This window comes from Eleutherodactylus coqui, chromosome 5, assembly GCF_035609145.1.
Source record: "Eleutherodactylus coqui strain aEleCoq1 chromosome 5, aEleCoq1.hap1, whole genome shotgun sequence".
In the NCBI taxonomy this organism is placed as follows: Eukaryota; Metazoa; Chordata; class Amphibia; order Anura; family Eleutherodactylidae; genus Eleutherodactylus; species Eleutherodactylus coqui.
The window spans coordinates 119818308-119842058 of NC_089841.1; the positions used below are offsets into that span (position 1 = coordinate 119818308).

The window sequence follows — 23751 nt, forward strand, 5'->3', positions numbered from 1 at the left end:
ACAGACAGAGATAGAGAAACAGACAGAGATAGAGAAACAGACAGAGACATAGAGAGCCAGGCAGACACAGAGACAGAGACAGGAAGAGAGACAGAGAAACAGACAGAGACATAGAGACAGAGAGAGACAGGCAGACACAGAGACAGGAAGAGAGACAGAGGCGGAGAAACAGACAGAGGCGGAGAAACAGACAGAGGCGGAGAAACAGACAGAGGCGGAGAAACAGACAGAAAGTCAGACAGAGAAACACACAGAGAGAGGGACAGAAAGAGACAGAAACAGAGAGACAGACAGAGACAGGAAGAGAGCCAGAGAAACAGACAGACACAGAGATCCAACAAAGCAGAAAGAGTCACAGTGGCACTACCACATTACCACATTAGTGGGAGGTATCTGCGATTAATGTTGCAAAGCTTCACCAGCAAAGGAATCAGACTCCTGTGGTTCCAAATTATCCATATACTGTCAGCAAAAAAGTCAGTGAGCAGCAACTTGAGCGTCTTGCATAAAAATTGCACCCATCTGGTGCTTCTTTATTTACTCCATCAAAAACACACAACGTTTCAACCCACGCAGGGGTCTTTCTCAAGTAATTACCACATACAATGTACACCTAATAAATATACTACCTCCACCAATCACCACACATTAATCGCTAAAACACTCCCACTTACAGCTGAAATCCATGTCATCTGTAGTCATTGCAGGTGCTGGGTCCGCAGCCACTCCACTGATGCATAGCTTGCCTGTACATTCTATTGGCTTCCATAGCTCCTTCTGCGCATGCGCGGGTTGTCTGTCATCTCGCATGATGCAGAGGGCTGCCACGTCATGTTTACAGGCTCAGTTATCGCAAGAGTTCACCGCTGCTGTGCCGTCCGCGTGTCCCTCACATAGCATAGCGCTACCATGGTAACCTAGCCGCCATCTTTTCAGTTATCAGTGCCGTGGCTGCGCCCTACGTGTATTCCCCATATAGCACAGCGTTACCATGGTGACCTAGCCGCCATATCTCCAGATGTCAGTGCTGTGAAGGTTACAGTCTACCGAGACCTACATTATTATAATGACCAGAGATTCAGACAGAGAAACACACAGAGAGACAGACAAGAGAGAGGGACAGAAAGAGAGATAGACAGAGACAGAAACAGAGAGACACACAGAGAGAGAGAAAGACAGACAGACAGAGACAGGGAGAGAGACAGAGAAACAGACAGACAGAGAGACAGACACAGACAGAAAGAGAGAGTGAGAAAAAGAAAGATAAAAAAAGCGAGAGAGACAGAAAGAAAGAGAGAGAAAGACGGAAGGAGAGAGAGGCAGACAGAGAAACAGAGACAGACAGAGAAAGAGAGAGACAGAGACAGACAGAGAGAGAAAGGAGAGAGAGGGGAGAGAGAGAGAAAGAGACAGAGAGAGGGCGATAGAGAGACAGAGAGAGGGCGATAGAGAGAGAGGGCGATAAAGAGACAGAGAGGGCGATAAAGAGACAGAGAGGGCGATAAAGAGACAGAGAGGGCGATAAAGTGACAGAGAGGGCGATAAAGTGACAGAGAGGGCGATAAAGTGACAGAGAGGGCGATAAAGTGACAGAGAGGGCGATAGAGAGACAGAGAGAGCGATAGAGAGACAGAGAGAGCAATAGAGAGACAGAGAGAGCGATAGAGAGACAGAGAGCGATAGACAGAGTGAGAACGATAGAGAGACAGAGTGAAAGAGCAAAAGAAAGAAAGAGAAACAGAGAGCAAAAGAGAGTGAGAACAACAGAGAGACAGAGTGAGAGAGTGAAAGAGAGACAAAGAAACAGAAAGCGATAGAGAGATGGAGAGAGAGCGCGATAGACAGAAAGAGAAAGTGAGACAGACAGAGAAAACAATAGAGAGACAGAGCGATAGACAGTGAGAGAAAGAGTGATAGAGACAGAAAGAGAGCAATAGAGAGAGACCAACAGAAAGGGGCAGACAAAGAGAGAGAGCGATACATTGACACAAAGAAACAGAGAGCGATAGACAGAAACAGAGAGATAGAGAGACAGACAACGAAAGACAGAGAGAGGCACACAGAGAGACAAACAGACAGAGAGACAGACAATGAGAGACACAGACAAACAGAAAGAAAGAAACAGACAGAATGAGAAACAGACAGAGAGACACAGACAGACAAACAGAGAGAGACCTGTAGACTTTTTTTTATATTGGATATCTGCTTCAAATACAAAGTGACACCATAAATAATCACCTAACCAAGCAGATTTAGAAGTTCACAACCACCACTTTTGAAACAGTTTATGTTAGTATAGCGAATATCAGGTCAATCTAGTGAATGAAAGAAGTATTACATATTATGGCCCATTCTTTGTTCAATACCCATAAAACTGAAGAACCTATTTAATTTCAAGCAATGGTGCACTCTGGGGGGATTGTGAAGTACTGACAAGCAAACTTTTCGAAATTTCGATTCGATTCGATTGGTTTGGTCTGAATTACTTTGAAATGAACAATCGCCAATTACCCCAAAACTGACGTACAAGACCTCCGTTCAGAGGTTCCATTGCAGATCTAGCATAAAAACACACTGGGAAAAAAAAAAGTCATGCATGAAGGACTTCTTCATCTGCCAAAATGCTGGACAGCAGAACGGAAACCAAATGGACCCCATTAACTATATACATTCTGTCATATGAGGGATTAATTTGGCCAGGGGATTCCCCTTTCCTGCTCCCATAACAGAGCAAGAAAATGGAATCCCCGAATTTAGGCATGAACCTAACTTCAGTGAAGAAAAAAAAAGAGGAAGAAGAAGCCTTCATTTTAGTGGGTTTGGCTGAGACCGTTTCAGTTGGCTCAACACTATTGTGAAGACAAAGACCAGCTTCAGAATCAACAAATGCTGACACTACTGGTTGATGTAAAATATGTTACTATTCAGCAGGAGCAAAAAATGGCGTAAGAGGAACAAAGGTTCTTGGCCAGCAAATACTGTTGCTAACAAAGTCAGTGTGATGCAATTAGTAGTATGGAAGTGAATGGCACATAGCTGCCTGCTCACGTCCCAAACTTCCAGGATCTGAGAGTTCAGAAGTGAGAACAGGGCATACAGAAGTGATATGTATGATTGTAATGATTTCTTGGGGCTAGGTGGATGTATCACTAACACGTCTGATACATCGCGCACTGTATGACATCTGCAGCCTATTCCTAATTCCCCTTTGTACACTTTTTCCAGGAAATCCCCTGCTCGTCAGATGGGAGGACTACAAGTGGTGGCACGGCAGGCATGATGCCCGCGCTGGGTAGAGCTGCGCACACCACCTCTTAGAACACCTGTGGAGCTTCGGAGCCCTTAGAGCGCAGCGCCTGCTGTAATGCCGGCAGTGCCCCTCTCGCGGACTGCCGGTGTGGGCACCTGGCAGCAGCAGCCGCCCAGTTACACCCACCTGAGTGCTGCTCCCCAGTGCCGGAGCCATGAGCGCTGAGGTCCTGCCGTCAGCCGCACTTCCCAGCACTAGGACACACTAAGCAGTCGGTCGTCCACACTCTACTCTTTCATTGTTTGACCCCGCCCAGGCGCTGACGTCATGCCCTTTGTTTTGGTTCGCCCAACCAATCGGACGTGTTGCTTCGATTCTACGGGAGCCGAAATGGGCCCTTCCTCCCGAACTGAGGACTTCCCCATCCCTGACAGAACGCATTGCGCTGGGTGCACAGCCTGGCGATCCTCCTGCAGCTTTAACAGCTCTGACATGGAAACATCGCTGCAGTTCCAGCACGGCTTCTTCCCTGAGCAGCCGCCTCCTCCTTCTCCTCCTCAGCAGCAGCCGCCGCACAGTCCGGACGAGCAGCTCTTCTTCCAGCAGGACGGCCCCTGCCTCCAGTGCAACAGCTGCTCCTTCCACGGGGATAGCCTGCCACTTCTCCGCACCTCGTCCCCAGTCACCGCCGGCGCTTTCCGCAACTCCTCGCCCCTGTCCTCCTCCTCCTCCCGGCAAGGCAGCCAGTTGAACGTGAGTGAGCTGACGCCTTCCAGCCATGCCAGTTCCTCCAGACCTCACCAGCACCACCACCAGTACCAGCAGTGCCACAGCCGGCAGCAGGCGAGCCCCAGCAGCCAGCGCCGAGAGAGTAACCCCTTCACGGAAATAGCCATGAGCAGCTGCAGGTACAACGGCGGCGTGATGAGACCGCTGAGCAACCTGAGCGCATCCCGCAGGAACCTCCACGAACTGGACTCCGAGTCCCAGCCGCTGCAGCCCGTGTCCAGCGCCGCGCCGGAGATCGTCGTGTCCAAGCCCGAGCACAACTCCAACAACCTAGCGCCCTACAGCGGGCAGCCAGCGGCGGCGGCGGCGGGCGGACAGAACTCCAGCTGCAGCAAGTCCAGCAAGAAGAAGAACCAGAACATCGGCTACAAGCTCGGGCACCGGAGAGCGCTCTTCGAGAAGAGGAAGCGCCTCAGCGACTACGCGCTCATATTCGGGATGTTTGGGATCGTAGTCATGGTCATCGAGACTGAACTGTCCTGGGGAGCCTATGACAAGGTACACATCAGCCTGACAACTTGGACCAAAAGTTTACGGTGCAGATGAGGGCAAGCTCTTGTTCTCTGTTATCAGTCACTACAAGTTGGATAGTGACGGAAAATACGTAAATACGCCTCTCCCCATTCTTAGTTATTGGAGAAACCAAGTAATCTTGTAGACAGGATACCTTTTAATGGCTAATAAAAATAAATTTTACGTTACAGCAAGCTTTTCAGTCTACTTCGGATTCTTCATCAGGCTGAAACTGAAGTATATGTGTATATATAATATGTTAGATACAGACATGGTGTGATTGATTTGCACTTAAAACAATAACAAAACAGGAGGAGTAAAGACTTAATTAGTCCACTGTCGATGATCTCTAAATTGATGTTAGGGGTCACCAGGCCAGCGTGTTATCCCTGCACCAGATTTTTCAGCCCACCCAGCCATAAAACCCTGGTTATAAACTTATACTTCCAAATTCTTCTATGACATTGAGATTTGAAGTTGTCTTTTAATTTGATAACTTTCATATGTTCTATGGTGCGTCTGTGGCAAGAAAAGTGCTTACCACAGGTAACCTGGTCTTTCTTTAATGACATGAATAACTCTCAGGACTTTGTGTCAGGGTGGGCTAAGAAATCTGGCGTCTGCTTCTCCCTGTAACATCAATTTAGAGACCATAAAACCCTCACATCCTTATCAGTGGACTAATTAAGTATTCACTCCTCTACGCATCCTGTTTAGTGCAAGTCAATCTGCCCTTTTATGAATATGTATATATAATAAATAAAATATATATATACACTACTTCGGATATATCCTATTACTGCCTGATGAAGAATCCTAAGTAGATTTGAAAGTTTGTTGTAACATCATGTATTTTTGTTAGCCATTAAATGTATCATATCTACAAGATTACTTGGTTTCTCCTACTGAGAAAAATCACATTCTATTTTACTGGCCAACACGGTACCAAACTTTTTTTTTCTTTTCCCCCTATATGAACAATAGAACAGCTTTATGTTTTGTTCTTAGGTTTTAGACTCCTTAAAGACTCCTTTGAGCATGTAGAGTTGTTTGCCTGCCACAGTTGCCCTGACAGCTGCCCTTTCCCTGTAGTTCAGTTCACAGTGTGTTCCCATGAGACCTTTCCCATCTGCTTAACTTCTTGTGACTACTTTTACAGTGTTTTGTGTTGCAGCATGATCTGACATTGGTAACTGAAACATGTTTCTATTTCAGGGCTCGCTGTACTCATTAGCTCTAAAATGCCTTATAAGCCTTTCCACAATTATTCTGCTTGGTCTTATAATTGTATACCACGCAAGGGAAATTCAGGTAAATTATATTTCTATCACATCCTTAAAAGTTGTAATTCAATAATACTTTGTTGAATGTACTGGAAGAAAATGTATGACATGTAAAGTAAATTGTATATAGTCATACAGAATGTACTATAGATGTATGAGTCTCCTGATTCTTATGTATGCTCTCTGTGCATAATAAGTAAGGCTTCCCCCGCTCCTACTTTCTTACTGGGTGAACATTACTTTACGCACGGTGTCATTAATTCGTTGTTTGTTTCAAGAGAATGACTTATTTATCTGACAGTGGAACTATTTCATCTTGTCTAACAGCATCTTATCATAACAGGGTACGTCAAAGGCATGTGCTCTTCTTTAACCTGGTTTAACAGCCAGTCATCTCAGTTATCTTATGGGTTCCCTTTGCTCACTTTTAGTGTTTACCTACAAAATTAATGATATAACATAGGTTAGAATTGCGGCAATGAGATACAGATCAGGCTTTTTTCATTAATTGTCTTCTTGAAGTGTGTGATTGTCTGCTGTAATGATTGACATGTATGATGTAATATTCTATATACAAAGTATATGACGAGCTCACGTTGTGTTTGGCATAGTTTATAGAATTGATTGTCTGGTTATGATTTAAAAATGTTTTCATGTGTATAAATTGTTGGATAATGTAATGTTAGGGGTAGTAGGTGGCATAAATTTGCAACATGTGTTCTGCTACTGAAAAGTCGACTTTCTAGACTTTTTATGTTGTAAATTAAAGATGTAGCAGAGACAAACTTGTCATTCAACAACAATTTTCATTAAAAAAATACAGGCATCTGCCAAATCACAAACTTTCCAGTCGTCATTCTGCTTGCACAGTCCTCTAGTTTGTTTCTTCAGACGTGGCTTAATTAATTCGTAGTCACACAGAATGTGGATTACATTTGTGCAGAATGTTAGGTTTTTAATGTTTTTAGACTCTTTCTTATTACTCTAAAGCTAACAAGCCTTATCTCAGGTGTCAATCTTTTAAATCATTCATATTATTAGAGAATTTACATAGTAGATACCATATTGCTCAATAAGATTGTTTCCAATGTAAGGTACTTAAACACTGTGCAGAATGGATCGCTGGAAAGTGCGAGTATTATTTGCAATTATTGCTATCAAGATCTTGCATATGTGTTTAACATAGATTTTAGCACTTATTTTACATGGGGTTTAAAAAACCTCTCATGCTCCTATGCACAGTGCACTTTGGAGATTTCAGCACCAAGGACAGTGTACTGCACTTAGTACAAGACATCTTATACTTTACCCATGCACCCATGTTCCTGTCCTATGTGAATTAGAGCACTTTAGCATCTTCACATGAGTGTATGCACCTCAGTGCAACTTTTTTGCGCACTAAACAAGGCTTTTTTGCATGTGTATCAGTGTGTTTTACTGTACTTTTCCTGCCCGCAGGGCATGTTCATTTGTGTTCGGCAAGGAAGATGCACAGCTTGAAATAACTAATTTAGTCTAATGAGTTCCAGATGTGTTCTTTTTCCAGTGGAATTACGCAGCATATTACACATCTCCTTGCGTGTTGCATGTGCATTTGCGCACCCCCCATTGACTTCTTTGCTGTCCTTTGGTGTGAAAATATGCAGAAAAGTGGAGAATGTTGCAATGAACATCATAGAAAACTGCATGTACAGGACAATATTTGAATACTGTTATATCCTATGGACACTACAGGACTTTCAGCAGCACATAGAGTTCAATACACATTACTTTATCTCTGTTGCTGTTGTTTTATGCAGACTGTAATGCTTTGCTGTACATATAATGTACACAGCATGCTAAATACACTGTTAATATGCCTCCCATGCTCTTGTCCTCAGTACCTCAGGGGAGTTCCTTGCACTACAGTCATACTACTGCACTGGTGTTCTTGTATTCTATAGATTGCGAGATTGAGATCTTCCAGCATTTCTGCACTGTTATCACTTCTTTCAGGTTCTTGTTTTATGTAGATAACAGGAAGAGATCATTGTGCTTAGAATATAGAACATATTACATTTATATAGTACATTAGTAGAGTTATTATTCCTTCCATGTTTATGTTATATGTAGTCTACAATGAATCATGGAGAGCTCATTGAGCCTATTTTCTATAGTATTTACTGCACCACTCATGCACTTTACATGTGTTGAAAACAGATTGTTAGTTAAGTGGTTACAGAGCCACCTACGCATCTTGTACAAAATGCATTATTACCCTTCTCGTGCTCTGTTCATCTGTAGCATTGAGAATATTCTCCTACCTTCATATATTACACTACATATCCTATCATTACTCTTTTGCATTCTCTAGTTCTGTACATAACAGAAAATTCAACCACACAAATCTCTTTGCACATACAGTAGAATACTTAATACGACAATATTATTTTTCTCATGCTGTAGTCTAATGTATGCTACAGAGTGATCTGCAGCATAGATAACTCTTGCATATACTATATAACATAAAATGATTGCTCTCATGCCCTTGTCCTATATGGAATAATAATAATAAAAAGCTTTCAGCTGCACTCACAGCTCCCTGTTCATATTTACATCATGCACTGCTATTGCTCCCTTCATGCCCTAGTAGAATCTAGGCAACAGAATTTCCAGGTCCATTAAGAGCTCACTGGATATATTTTATTGTATACAGCACGGTATTATTATTGCTTTTTAAGTCCATGTACTTTGTATAATGTTCAGCTTTTAGCCCCATAAAGAGCTCACAGCACATATGCACAAAATACAATTTTTTTTACTGTTTTTATGTCTTTGCAGTATGTAGATTGCAGGAGTTACAGCATCATGGGAACTCCCTGCAAATGTTTAACTACATCCAGTGTTATTACTGTTCTCACACCTTTTTTTCCTGTGTAGAATGTAGCACTTTTAGTCTCTGCAGAAATTATATATATTACACCAAGTGTTTTACTGTCCTCACACTATTATCCTATGTAGCTTGCAGATATTTTAACACCACATGTTCCTTACACATATTACACTGCATAAACTGTTACTACTGCTCTCATGCCATATGTAGTCTGTAAAGCTTTCAGCCCCAGAAATAGCTCTTATGAACCATGCAATTATATTACTCCAATTAGATTACTGTCTGTTCAACATCATGGAGCCCCTTAGGCATGTTATAGACTTCATGCAGCATTATTGCTGTTTTCATGCCTTGATAGTCTGGTGCTATGCAGACTTCATGGCTTCAAGCACCACAGATAACTCCCTGTACATATTATGCTACATATAGTGTAAGTACAGCTCTCATGTCCTGGTCATATGTACAGAGCATACTGTACATCATTATTACAGCTCTCATACATCTGTCCTATGTATTCTATAAAGCTTTCAGGATCACTGAGAGCTCCCTCTACATGTTGTGCTACATATAGTGTTATTACAGATGTCATAACCGTGTCCTGTGTAATCTGTAAAAATTTCAGCACCAGGAAGAGCTACTTGCTTATAATATACTAAATACATCACTACCGTATTACAACTCTCATGCCTGTCCTATGTAGACTGTAAAACTGTCAGCACCATGGAGAGCGTCCTGTACAAAGTACTGTATACAGCATCGGTGTTATTACAGCTCTCACGCCCTTGCCCTATATAACCTGTAAAGCTTTCAGGACCATTGAGAGCTTCCTGCTCTTATCATACTACATACACCATTACTACAACGCTCATACCTTTGTCCTACAATGTGTAATCTCTAAAGCTTTCAGCAACAGGAGAGTTCCAAGTACATATTATACTACATACAATGTTATTACAGGTCTCACGCTCTGTAAAACCTTCATCAGCACAGAGAGCTTCCTTGTACATATTACATTACATATAATGTTATTGCAGGTCTCACGCCCTTGTGCTAGGTAGTCTGTAAAACCTACATTAGCACAGAGAGCTTCCCTGTACATATTACACTACATACAATGTTATTGCAGGTCTCACGCTCTATAAAGCCTTCATCAGCACAGACCGCTTCCTGTACATATTATGCTACATACATTACAAGTCTCTGTTCTATGTAGACTGTAAAGATATCAGCACACCAGAGAGATTCCTGTATATATTATACTATTTACAGGATTTTTACAGCTCTCACACCTTACTCCTATGTAACATGTAACGCTTTCAGCACCATGGAGACTCCCGGTACATTTTACACTGCATACAGTATTATTACAGCTCCTGCCCTCCTCCTATGTAATCTCTACTGCGTTCTTCGCTATGCAGAGCTCCCTGTACACATTACACTACATACATCATTATTACAGCTCTCACACCCTAATCCTATGTAATATGTAAAGCTTTCTACACTATGCAGAGCTCCCTGCATATATTCATTACATATATCATTATTACAGCTCTCAGACCCTTGTCTTGAGTAATTAGTAAAGCTTTCTACACTATGTAGTTTCCTGTACATATTAAACTACATATATCGTTATTACAGCCATCACACCCTTGTCCTATGTAATCTGTAATGCTTTCTACACCATGGAGAGCTCTCTGTACATATTATACTGCATACATCATTATTACAGCCATCACACCCTTGTCCTATGTCATCTGTAATGCTTTCTACACCATGGAGAGCTCTTTGTACATATTAGTTACATATATCATTATTACTGCACTCTTGCCTTTGTCTAATGTTATGTGTTCCAAACTATGCAGAGCTCCTTGCATGTATTCTACTACATGCATCATATATTCAACTACATACACCATTATTACAACTCTCATACCCTTGTCCGATGTAAATTGTAATGCTTTATTCACTATGCAGAGCTCTCTGTACATATTCTACTACATACATCATTATTACAGCTTTCACACCCGTGTCCTATGTAATCTGTAATGCTTTCTACACTATGCAGAGTTCCTCGCATATATTCGACTAACTACATCATTATTACAGCTGCCCTTGTCCTATGTAATTTGTAATAATTTCTACATTATACAGAGCTCCCTGTACATACTACTCTACATACATCCTTATTACAGCTCTCACAGCCTTGTCCTATGTAACTTCTAATGCTTTCCACACCCTAGAGGGCTCCATGTACATATTACATACATCACTATTACAGCTCTCCCACCCTTGTCCTATGTAAACTCTAATGCTTTCCACAGCATGGAGAGCTCCGGGTACATATTATACTACATACATCATTATCGCAGCTCTCTCACCCGTGTCCTATGTAACCAGTAATGTTTTCTACAATATGAAGAGCTCCCTGCGTATATTCCACTACATACATCATATATTGGATTACATATACCATTATTAGAGCACCCCTGCCCCTTTCCTCTGTACGGCTCCGTGATCCCAGCTACATGGCACACTGACAGTATCTGTCACTGGATTGCTATATTCTAATGTCATTTCTTCCTTGCAATGGTTCAGCTCCGAACAGCTAATTACCGCACGTGTTCCCTTATTAAGATCTACATGAGCATCCAGTGCTTCCCAGCGCCTCTGTATTCCCCGCATGGATCTAGGAAGGAATCACACATCGCTAGAGGAGCTGTTGCTCTCATGTCTGGCAGGAGACCACTCGCGGATGAAAGGGGGAATCCCTGTGCTTTCCCCGCTAATGTTACATGCAGCAGCAGCTACACGTCTAGGTTGCCAATCCCAGGTGCCCCCTCACCTACTGAGCGAGCTCCTTGCATTATTAATGTTTCCGATGCTAAAAATAGCCGCTTGCCTTTTGCTGAGCGAGCCCGCAGATTATTAATGAGGCGCTGAGTGGGGTTACCCCGGAATCACCCGGCTCTTCCAGTCTCCGGCTGGGAGGCTCCCAGTGCGCAGGCGCGTCGCCGCAGTGCGTGGGAAGAAGAGCTCTGGAGCCAGCCGCTACTAATCATCAGTGCAGACAGGATGGCAGCAGCAGGGCAGCCAGTGGGTATATTCTGTGTGCATAATGCATTCTGGAGAGGAATTATTTATCTTTACTACACTAGGATTCCGCATTCACTAGGATGGGGCTTCCTGCAGGCACATTGCGCTACTGTCTGCCCAGCTGGATTTGTGCAACACAATTACAGTATATTTCTCCAGATTACAGGTGCCTGCTTCTGCACCATCCTGCTTATAGCAGTATTGTGCATGGCTGTGTATTTATAAAGGCTGTGTGCAGGTTTATTATTACGTACAAGGAGTATAATGGATGACTTTTTTTTAAAATTAAGCATAAGAGCAATTTGCTTGCAAGATCCTTTGTAGCCATCTCTCTTTAAGAGCTTTTTTAACCCCAACACATTTGTGCTGCATATTAGGTGTTCAAAATGTGCGTAACTAATAAGCAGTGAACAGTATGAGAGTATTTTGCACATAAAAATAGCACATGCTAAATTAATTAAACTTAATTGCCCATTGAAATCAATGGGAGCATGCTTGTGTGGGTTTTTTTGTGTTTTTTTCACATGCAAAAAATACAGTAAAATGCACAAACAAAAAGACGCAACGCCTATTGTGCAAATGCATGTGTAAGTATGCTTACACCTGTGTGTAGCCAGATTATTAAAGTAGATGGATTATAAATATATCATTACCTTTTACAATCTACACATACAGCAGCATGGGCTCTCCTTGGCCCCCTGTCTACAGGCGTGATTTCGCCGGTGGTAAATCACCGGCGAATCACGTCATCTGAAGCTTTCCATAGCGTTGCTATGGAAAGCCCCGGCCCCCTGTCCACGAGTAGAGAACCATTGCGATTTACCGCTCGTGGCCGGCAATTTGCAGCATGCTGCGAATTGCCGCGATTCCCCACAGTCAGCCTATCTGTCAGATAGGCTGACAGCGGAAATCTGTCTGCCGGCTCCTGCACCCGGGGGGCAACGCCTGTGGACAGGGGGCCTTAGTTTGGACATTTTCCGCACTTTATATAGCAAGGATCCTAATATTCTGTTATTCTATATGGTCGCCAACACACAACTGGGTTTGAATTGCTGAATCCGCGACCTTATCCTGCGCGATCAGTGGCATTCTGCACCAATTTAAACCAATGGAGCATCCGCATGTCCAAGCACATGAGCTGACAGCGACTGCATTTTTCCGCTTGTAGAGGAAAAATCGCAGCATGCTCCATTTTCATGTGGGCTTTGCACAGACAGCTTTCCTTGTAGTTAATGGTAGCCATCTGACCCGCGGCCCTTCCGCAATTGACATTGCAGAAAGGTCACAGGACCCGTGTCATCGCCTAGCATCGGCACGGGAAAGAAACATTGGAGAAAAAAAATCTATAGCATGTCCGACGGCTAACCGATATCCCGCATCCAGAGTCTGATTTGTTTGTGTGCAGGTGGCCTATATCAGTTTTTTTCAGATACCTTTTTCTGTTTTTACTTTATTTTTAGCTTGTACATTTTCAACAATGCAACAAAACTGTTTACAGTGCTTATAGTAATCTAAATTTACATGAACGACCATTAATAAAAACATTTCCCACTGACTCCAGTGTTGCAAATACATATATATATATATATATATATATATATATATATATATATATACATGTTGTTCCAGTATTGAGTAAAGCCCAATGTCCATGGGCGGATTTGATCTGTGGAACCCATGCGGGAGATCCGCAAATCAAGCTGCCCATAGGGATGCATTAGCATCTGCAAAACAGTTAAAGGGCTCATGCCCACTTGCACGCACGGATTCCATCTGCTGAATCCAGCAGATATCCAACCATGCCCGCAGACATGGACAGAAAAAGACATTTTCTTACCTGTCCAGATCCAGAGCAAGTCTCCTCCGTGCTGTCCAGATCTTCTTTCTTCAGCACATGCGATGCATCTGGCGCAGTGCAATTCTTTTTTTTTTTTTTTAAATCCCCTGCACTGGGGATTCCACCTTCCTGCTCCGTTCAGGGGTCTGCCCACTTTCCGCCCATCTGCCCAGTTTTGGGACGGAAGAAAAAGCTCTGCATGCAGTGCCTTTTCTTCCAGTATTTGCTGCTAGATCTGTGGCGGAATCTCCGACCAGAGGTTCCGACACAGATGTAAAACCACCCTAAATGAGTGGTGATTGCAGAAGGTTATTAGCTTTGCAACTAAAAGCATGTAAATTAACAGGGTTGTCACACACAAAAATAAAGTTTTTGCTTGTACCAGACTTAGGATAAGTCATCAATAAAAGATCAATGTCTGTCTGCTGCCTGGGAACCTCCCCCCTCCCCGTTCAGTTGTCCACTGGGAAGTCTGCTTGTGTACTAAGCTGATTTCTGTAGGAAACAGATGGCTCTATTTCCACTACAGTGGCTTGGCTTGGTATTACAGGCAAAATTCCCAGTGAAATGAATGGAAGCTTTGCATATAATACCAAGCTGGGCCACTGCAGAGAGAACGGAGATACCAGCTTCCTGTAGAAATCCTCTCAGTGCATGAGATAACTGGCCTGTCAGTCAACTGATCAGTGGGGATACTGGATGGCCGTCTCCCAACAATTTACTCTTGATGGCCTAGCCTAAAGATAGGCCATTAATAGTTTAGAACTGGACAACCCCTTCATTGTGTATGTGGATTACACAAATGTATCAGTTAGGGCTTTTTCCTATATATTCAGCTATTTAATCTTTTTTTTTCCCTTCAGCATTGTAGTGAGGTGCCAGAAGGAAATTAATGCCATGACTGCACTCACGCTAGAACTGACCCCATAGTGTTCTATGGAATCATTCATGACATTCAGTGCATTTGTTGTGATGCTGGATGTCTCTCTACGCTGGTCGCAAAAATATTGTATGCAGCATTTTTCTGTCCGGCTATGGACAGTGGACCAATGCTCAGAATACGCAAAAATGTTTTCCGTTGTGTTATCTCTGGTATATGACAACTGGCCAGATGCAACTGATGTAGGTGAACCCAGCTTACTTACACTGTGCATCCTACAGGGAATTAACGTATATTCTGAATAACTCCTTAACAGCACTAAGCTTTGCAGTACATACAGAGCTATATAAAACTATAAAATCTCTCATTTCTGGAACGAGTTAAAAAGTCATGCTTCTGTTGATGATAACCCATTGGAATTAGTTGTTTCCTATATTTCAGTGATTACAATAAAAAAACACAAAACAGTGAAATTGACCTGTTATATCTTATTTTCCAGCACACTAAAGATACTATTATAACAATACATACATTCATCAGTAGACATGTATTACTTTTATACAACACAAATAGCCCGAACAATACTAATTAGGATCTAAACACTTGCCAAATAGTAAGGCACTTCTCAGTGCAGCCATAAATTATGGCCTTTATCTAGAACTTGATGAATTCTCTAGTTGGTTTTACATTGTCTAACATTCAGGCTGACGTTGACAGTTTTCACAGCTGCCAAGCATTTCTTGCTAAATGTCTTTAGAAGGGGTGGGGTGAGATGACAGTATAGCTACCGTAAGGACAAGAAGCCATGTAGCAATGTCTACCTCATTGTGCCTAGGAAAAAATACACATAGCAGATTCTCTAGCTTCCAGACATGAGTAATCAAAGAAACATTTCCTGTCTCACCATAACAAAATACAGTAAATCACGGCTGCCCAAATATGCATTGCAGTTGTGAAAGATAGATTAAAGATTAGCCTATTGGCAGTATTCAAGAGAACGCTGTTTATAAGACTTGAGTGATCTGTCTTGAGGGTGAAAGAGGTCCCTGCTGCATGAATGCTTGGGTGAAAAATACAGTATTTAATAGTCCACCCTATATTCCTGCAGTGTTTACCCACAATGCAACAAAAAAACTACAAATGATGTAGCTGTAATAATAATCATAGCGTCTCCCAAATATTGATGTTCGGTAAACAACCTATGCTTTCTTCCATCTAATGTATGTGACTAGGAAAATGGCATGCAATGTTCCAGGCTGCACTGTAATAAGTATCACTCTTCATTCAGCCTGCAGTCTCTCTGGGATTACTTGGCACTAAAGCAACATTCATTCCCATTGCAATAAACAAGTGCGTATGGGAGATACCTAAAATAGCATTAGAACCAACAATTACAACTTAAATATTATTTCATTGATGCCATTCATTCTAAAACACACAATCTGCTTATACGTTGTGAGTATCCCACAATGAACAATAAGGATGTGTTTGCAGTCTGTGTATTAAGCTATATTGTTGAGTCTTCATTAACGAAGCTACAATACATAAGACACTAATGCAGCTTTTCATAGAAAGCTAAGGGTGTCCAGATTAGACAGAGGGATGTTTCATGGCTTACAAATGTCTTTTAGACCCTCAAACGTATTAGCTTTATAAGGATAAGTGGAATTCTTTTTCTTTGACTGTCCTTATTATATGAGTTATAATGCACTTATAACTTAGATTTTAACCCTTTCCAATCCACTGTCTGACGTCTAAAGACATTCTGATTGAAGGCTGTACAGCTCCTATGTCAAAAGACGTCCAGCAGGGTATTCTTACTGTAGATTACTAGACGCTCTGTTGTCGGGGGCCTCTCCAGCATGTCACATACCGCAGTACTGGCTCTAGCCAGCAGATGGTGCCATTGTATAATGGCAGAAAGAGAAAGCCCCCTAGAAAACCCTGAATCCAAAATTGGATTGCAAAGGGTTAATATGTATTCTATTATTCAGAGCAGTTGTATCACTAGGTTTTTGGGACTGTACACAACAGGATTTATGTATAGTAGGCAAATTCTAGTTAAGAAAATTAGAGCAATGTTGTGTATCTATGCAATACTTTGTGTTTTTCAATGTTCTTATAGACACTGGTGATATGACATGCTATCAAGGCATGACAAAAAGTCAAATGAGACTGTAAATTCTTGAAGGTAGGATGGCTTACAATTACAGAATTCATTGCAGAGATCTGGACATCTGCTTACACATTAAAATGCATACAATTGTTCGAAAAAAAAGTGACATTTTGCCAATAGCAATCGATCAGTCAAGCTTCTGTTTTTCCAGAACATGTTTGAAAATGAAATAAAGATATAAAATACAAGGTTATTCAGTGCATCCTATCAAAGTGAAAGAAATTCATTACTGCTATATTTACTATACTTGCGGTTTTTAGCACACATTTAGATTAAGAATTAGCCAATCTGATTTGTTGCTATGGAAAACTGTGTATCATGGCAAAGTATTATGACTGCGATCTGAAGAGACACACTAAGATACACAAATCTGTAGAGACGAGATGTATGATTGTGGTCATTTTACAGTCTTGTTGCAATTCCACTTTTATGCTGCAGCCTGGGAAAACCCAAACCAACAGGGAGTTACCACAATACAGAATGACATTTTTCCTTTATGTTGTATCAGGTTAGATGTTCCTGAAGTCACAATTCTGACCTAGCCTCACAGATTAATTAAACTGGGGTGAGATGACGATGATTGTTTTACTAGTTCTGGGAAAGCAGATGAATTGTGGCAGTCGTCCTTCCAAGAAATTAATTAAAGGGGGAGTCCAGATGTAAACTATTGATGGCCTATTGTCAGGCTAGGTCATCAACAGTGGATTGGCTGGTATCTGTCACCAAGTACTCCCACAGATCATCTGTTCACTAGGGTGGTGTGCTTGTACCTCCTTTCTGCAGGAAGCAGATACTTCTGTTCTTACTGGAATAGCCACCCTTGGTATTGCAGGCAAAGTTCCCACTCATCTAAATGGGAACTTTGCCTGTAGTACCATGCCTAGCCACTGCAGTAAGAATGGAGCTGTCTGCTTTCTGCAAAAATCAGGTTAGTACGCAAGTGCATCGGGCTGGAGAACAGCTGGTTGGCAGGGGTCTTGAGTAGTGGACTCCCACCGATCTACTATTGATGACTTATCCTGACAAAAGGCCATCAATAGTTTACATCTGGACAATGCCTTTAAGTTGTATATAGGTGCTATTTACATTCAACTGTATGAAATTTTACTAGGTCCATTTGAAACTGTTCCCCTGGGTTGCTTTGACTAAAAAAAACAGTAATAAAAGTGTGTGTGTGGACGTTGCTAAAATTATATGGAGAATTATGTGCAGCTTTTTATGATTTTTGTGACGCGATTTTCTGCTATATGTAATTGATTTGCAAACGTAGCTGTTTAAGACTGCTTTCAGGTGGGGCACACATTTCTACCTTTTCCAGATGTCTTACATATTGACTTTGCCACAGTTTTGCCACGGCATTGATGAACATTTGCTAATTGTGAAATCCGCAGCAAATCCACGGCCAATTCCCATTAAATCTGCATGCAGGACCTGTGGATTTTGATGCAGTTTTGACAGTGGTGGAATTTTTTGCCATGTGTGAAAGCACCCTAACTGCAACCTGCATCTGCTAGAATGTCATCAGCCACTAATGTTCAAGTGGTGCTTTATTTTAATGAGTTTGCTTCATAGACTTGTAATATTATCATTTCCTAATTAAGACTTAATATGTATAAGAATTGTGCAAAGGTTTATCTGGCTTTAAAATGTGCAATGGTGTATTTATAGTGATGAAATATTCTGTTTCCTTCATGTCAGTTGCCATGGTAGATGTTAGTCCCATTACTGAATAATATCTCTATTTCTCAGCTATTGTTCAGTCACCTTGAACATTCATTATGTATCAGGTTTTACATATACAGTATATGTGAACCACTTTATTGAACAATACTCTTTTGGCATCCATTAGGTCTATAGAGGTCTATGTTTCTCTTGATACATACTTTTGAACTTGGTGTAAATGCTACTTGTCCAACATTTACAATATATATGTGCTGCTATGATCAAACTTGTGTTAGAACATTCTAAAGTTCTATATAGGACATGTTCAGAGAGGCAGTTGGTTATATGCTTAGGCTGTAGAAAACTATTCTGCTTGTAGCTCTGCATGGTAGGATCAGGGAATGTAAACGTTCAACATTTTATTATCAGAATATTATTGAGGATATGGGAATCTATCATCAGGGCATGATATGTTGCCTTAGGGCTTCTGCTTTTTTTTTTTACACTGCGATATCACAGCGTTTTTTTTTTTTTTTATGCACATGTCAATGGGACTTTCTAATGTTAAAATCGCATCGCACAAAAATCGCAAGTTTGTGCTTCTGCGATTTTTGTGCGATGCAATTTTAACAGTGGGAAGTCCCATTGACATTTGCATTTAAAAAACACAGTGAAATCACAGCGTTAAACGCTAATGGGTAGAAGCCCTTAGAGGGGCATTCTAGGCTCTTTTCAACTGATGACCTATCCGTACTACTATTCCATATCCAGCTCCTCATTATAGACAGGAAAGGATGTCCAGCCCTGTCAGGAGCAGGAAGTGGAAAAGAAGCATGGCGCCCATTGATTTCAATGGGAGTGAAGCCAGAGCTTCCACTCCCTCTCCATTTGCTAATTTGCAACTTCCAGTCCGCTGCACTGGACTGCAGGTTGGATGTTCAGCTGATGGATGGGAATACTAAGCAGTGGATCCCTGCACATCAGCTACTGATGAGCTATACTCTGGAAAAAAGCCCAGGATACTCCTTCAAGTCAAGTTGTTACACTAAACATGCTTTTATGTACATTAAAAATGAAATCCTGAGCCTCCTAATAGCCTAAGAATTCCAGAAGAGATCAGTTTCCTTCCATTCTTATAACACTCTCCCTTATACAAGTCAATTGCTCACTTTCTAAGGGTCCCCATACACATTAGACATTAGTCATCTGAACCCACCTATAACAGTAGGGCCGGATGACTCTCCGATGAGTTTAGGGGCAGCTCACCTTTCCCCTGACATATAATGTCATGGGAAAGAAGTATCGAGGATGTCGAATCTCAACACCCAACCCTATGGTTTCTCAGGACATAAGCATGTGGCAGAGTTGTCTGACTTCAGCTTACCTCTCTAAATACATGAACATTCGGCTCAGCCAAATGTTCTTGTGTGTGGTGCAGCTGGGGGAAACTGCTGTCAGATGAATATGTATGGGTTGTCTTATGCTAGACCCCCTGCTACAAATAGCTATTGGTGTTTAACTAAGTATCCATCATCATGACCATTTAGATTTTGTTCAATTTTTTTATTATAAAACAAATAAAACCCAAATAATTTACTTTTGATTTAGTCTAATGTTTCCCAAAGGCAGTACTTTTTGCAACCCTGTGATAGATATTTCTTCTTCTACAACTGTGTCCATGACAACAATCTTCAAATCTCAGTGGTAGTTGAGAAGAGTGCTCTGATAAGAGGTTTCAAATAAAGAAGTACTTTACCTACAACAAGCATGACAAGTTGCTTTCTTTCTTGCACAAAGCCTAATGTAGTGTAATTGTTTAATTATGATGGATGACTGTTTCTTCTGCTTGTTTATTTAGTGAGAACATTTTGCAATTACTTAATCTTACATTTCAGTGCTTGAACTATACTGATACTGTTGCATTTCCATCTGCAAGAAAAAAAGGCAATCCAGGCAACTGTAATAATTCGCTCAAAGCGAGGAATACACCTGTGAATATCAGCTGTTTCCTTTAATAATGTATTTCAATTGTGTAACACAAGGCCCTAGGACCTAACCCGCCCTGCCACCTTGTTTTCTGTGGCTGACCAAGTGATGTTTTAAATTCAGTGGTGGCGCAGTGGAAGCTTTGATAGCCTAGTGGGGCACGCAGCGGTTGTAGTGTCTGAACCGCTCACTGCTCTGCCCTGAAAGGTCATAGATGGCGGCTCCCGCGACGTGCGACTACACACTACGGACAGTTCTGCTACAGGCTGTAATCTATGGTCATCAATCATGCACCCCAGCCTGTGCCGTGTGAGTATTATCATAGATGACAGGTTGCTGATCTCTTCCGCTCCTTGCATTCCCTCTGCCCTAGCCCTTTTGGTCCTCCAGTCAGGTCCTGTGAGTTCTGAAGAGCCTTCCCTTCTGTTCAGAAAGACGATATTCTGCTCCTTGGGAGAGCAATGGTTACACTGAGTGTCACTGTGACTTTCTATTGTGTGTGTAAGTCAGGATTTAATATTTAAACATACTGAATGGTCTAGTGGGAAGTCTATGGGTGGTTGGGGAGGTTGTCCTCAGTTGTTATGGAGCTTCGGAGTGCTTACTGAGGGCCCTCCCCACCTCCTCACCTACTGACAGGGATGGTGTCCCTTAACCTTCTTCTGCCCCAGGACATAATATGGTATATACATTCTGGGTAGGAAGGGGTTTGCGTGGATTGAAACAAATTTGTGTCATATCATATTGTGTAAATGTATGTCATTCCATGTAAACCCTTTTCACCAAGGACATACATATACATCCTTTGGGCAGGAGGGGGTTAAGGGGCACTGCCAGTAAGTGTGGAGGTGGGGAGTAAGCTCTCAATGATAAATACTGCAATTAACATTGATCACAGCATGGAAGGCACAAAGCATGTGGCCCGAATACGGCCCACTACCACATTTTATGTGGTCCCTGGCCATGCATTAAACCTTAAAGGGGTTGTCCTGGAAGTGGCCAGCTGGGATACACCAGGGTTAGAGCGGTAGTGCCGTTCTCACCTCTGTTTAGCAGATGGTGCTCATCGATTTCAATGAGAGCTGCGATTGCAATTACAAGTGCCACCCACTACCCAAGGGTCAGAGCAGCACTTTCCCTCTGACCCTGGTGTATTCCTGCAGGTGCTGCCAGGAGAACCCCTTTAAAGAAATTCTACCCATCTGCAGCTCTGGTCCAGCAGTGCAGAGTCTATGACCACTGATGTCTGCTGCCACTGCAGGCGGGATGAGTGAAGTCTATAGGGATGCTTCCTAGCTAGAGACCAATAGGGGGGTTGCTATTGGCCAGCATCACTGGGACTACTATGGGGGTCACTATTACCATGGGGTTCATTATAGGGGACACTTACTACTGTGGCCACTATGGGCATCACTATCACTACTTTGGTCACTATGGGTGTCACTATTAGGGCTCGTTCAAATGTCTGTAACTGCGTTATGGCTGTAAAAATACGCTGCATATTTGTGTAAAAACAATGGCTTACGCCCACATTTTTGGTCGCTCCAGCGTGTTTTTTGTGTGCAAATACACTGTGTATTTATACGTGCAAAAAAGAATGCATACAAGTTAATTGAAATGGTACATAAATACACAATGAATACACAGGTTCCCTGCATATTCACTGCGTATTTGCACCCTGCCCATTCACTTCAATGGCCTATTGTGTAGTATACACTAAAATAGCTCACACAGTGTATCTTTGAAAAATACGCTCATGTGAACGAACCCATTGAAATCAATGGGTTCTATTCACTATGTATACAGCGTGCTAAAATTGGGCTCCTAATAGACAGCGCAAATGTGCTTATGTGAACGAGCTCTTACTATACAATTGCAATCGGACCTTTAAAGGCAACCGTAATGCTAATGCGGCCCTTAGTGGAAATGAGTTTGACACCCCTGGCGTATAGACTGCTCATCTGCAGTCACTCACAGTAAATAGAAAATGATTTCCTGCAGAAATGCAAAACCATTTCATCCTTTCCAGCATGACATTGCCCCGTGATCATCACACGTAGGCTCTCATAAAGGCCTGGACTACAGCCAAGTGCTTGCAAATTGACCAAGCTGTGGAAGTGTTTAATGCCTGCGTTGCTTATAGCTGCACCAGTCATGTTTGATTTCTACACCATTCTGTCACCAATGACCAAGACAAACAAATGCACAGTAAGATGAGTCTATCCAACAGGAGAGATGCAAAGATATAAGACTGGCCATTGCAGCTGTAGTATTCCTTTGCTGCCAATCTACTGGGTGCTTAACACTTACTTATTTGTTATGCCCTTATCCTGGGTAGAATCAGCTGCCATGGGTGCCCACATGACCATAGAGTCACCAAAGTTGTGGTATTGTAACTGCGATCATTGCTATCGCAACTGGCCTGTTGGCATCTGCAGCCCTGTGCAGAGTATGACGGAGGGACATGGGTGCTGATGAAACAGTTTTTGGTAGCAAAATCGAGAATACAAGGGGAGGCTTTTTTTAGAGTGCCTTGTCATCCTCTGGCAGCCATAAAGGGGATGGGATATCGCTATGACACCCCTGACTGTTGCATAACTACGGTTTAGCAAGTTACAGATCAGTTGCTGTTAAGCCACATATTAAGCTATAGCCTCAGTATCTAGAGGTGGTATGCCAGTTAGCCCTGGCACTACATAGAGATCCCAAAGAGGAAGGCACAGATCTGTGGACCCCTCATATGCCAATGTATGTTGTCTTTCAGAGGCCACGTACTCTTCAAGTGAAATTGTAGCATAAATATGTAGATTTTTTTTATTTAATTTAATTTTTATTATTTCAGTCTTTTCCTGGGTTGCTTATAATAACTTGAAATGATACTGGTGTAATGTAATGTGTAAATAAAACAGATGCTTGCTTATAAAATAAAAAACTATACAGACCAAAAAAATCTTCCACCTTTTTGTTAATGGTTAAAATATTCTGGTCATTAAAGGGGTTGTCCCGCGGCAGCAAGTGGGTCTATACACTTCTGTATGGCCATATTAATGCACTTTGTAATGTACATTGTGCATTAATTATGAGCCATACAGAAGTTATAAGAAGTTTTTCACTTACCTGCTCCGTTGCTGGCGTCCTTGTTTCCATGGAGCCGACTAATTTTCGGCGTCTAATGGCCAAATTAGCCGCGCTTGCGCAGTCCGGGTCTTCTTCTTTTCTCAATGGGGCCGCTCGTGCAGGATGCCGGCTCCGTGTAGCTCCGCCCCGTCACGTGCCGATTCCAGCCAATCAGGAGGCTGGAATCGGCAATGGACCGCACAGAAGCCCTGCGGTCCACCGAGGGAGAAGATCCCGGCGGCCATCTTCAACCGGTAAGTAAGAAGTCACCGGAGCGCGGGGATTCAGGTAAG

General features: G+C 42.2%; 1 protein-coding gene across 1 annotated transcript in view; it reads left to right on the plus strand.

Moving 5' to 3' along the window:
• The first annotated feature begins 3577 nt into the window (after window positions 1-3577).
• The window catches only part of KCNN2 (potassium calcium-activated channel subfamily N member 2), a 181973-nt gene continuing 161799 nt past the window's right edge, over window positions 3578-23751 (plus strand). The window contains exons 1-2 of the mRNA XM_066601907.1: window positions 3578-4537; window positions 5768-5863. Coding sequence (XP_066458004.1) covers window positions 3578-4537; window positions 5768-5863 — 1056 coding nt within the window. The remainder of the gene's footprint in view (window positions 4538-5767; window positions 5864-23751) is intronic.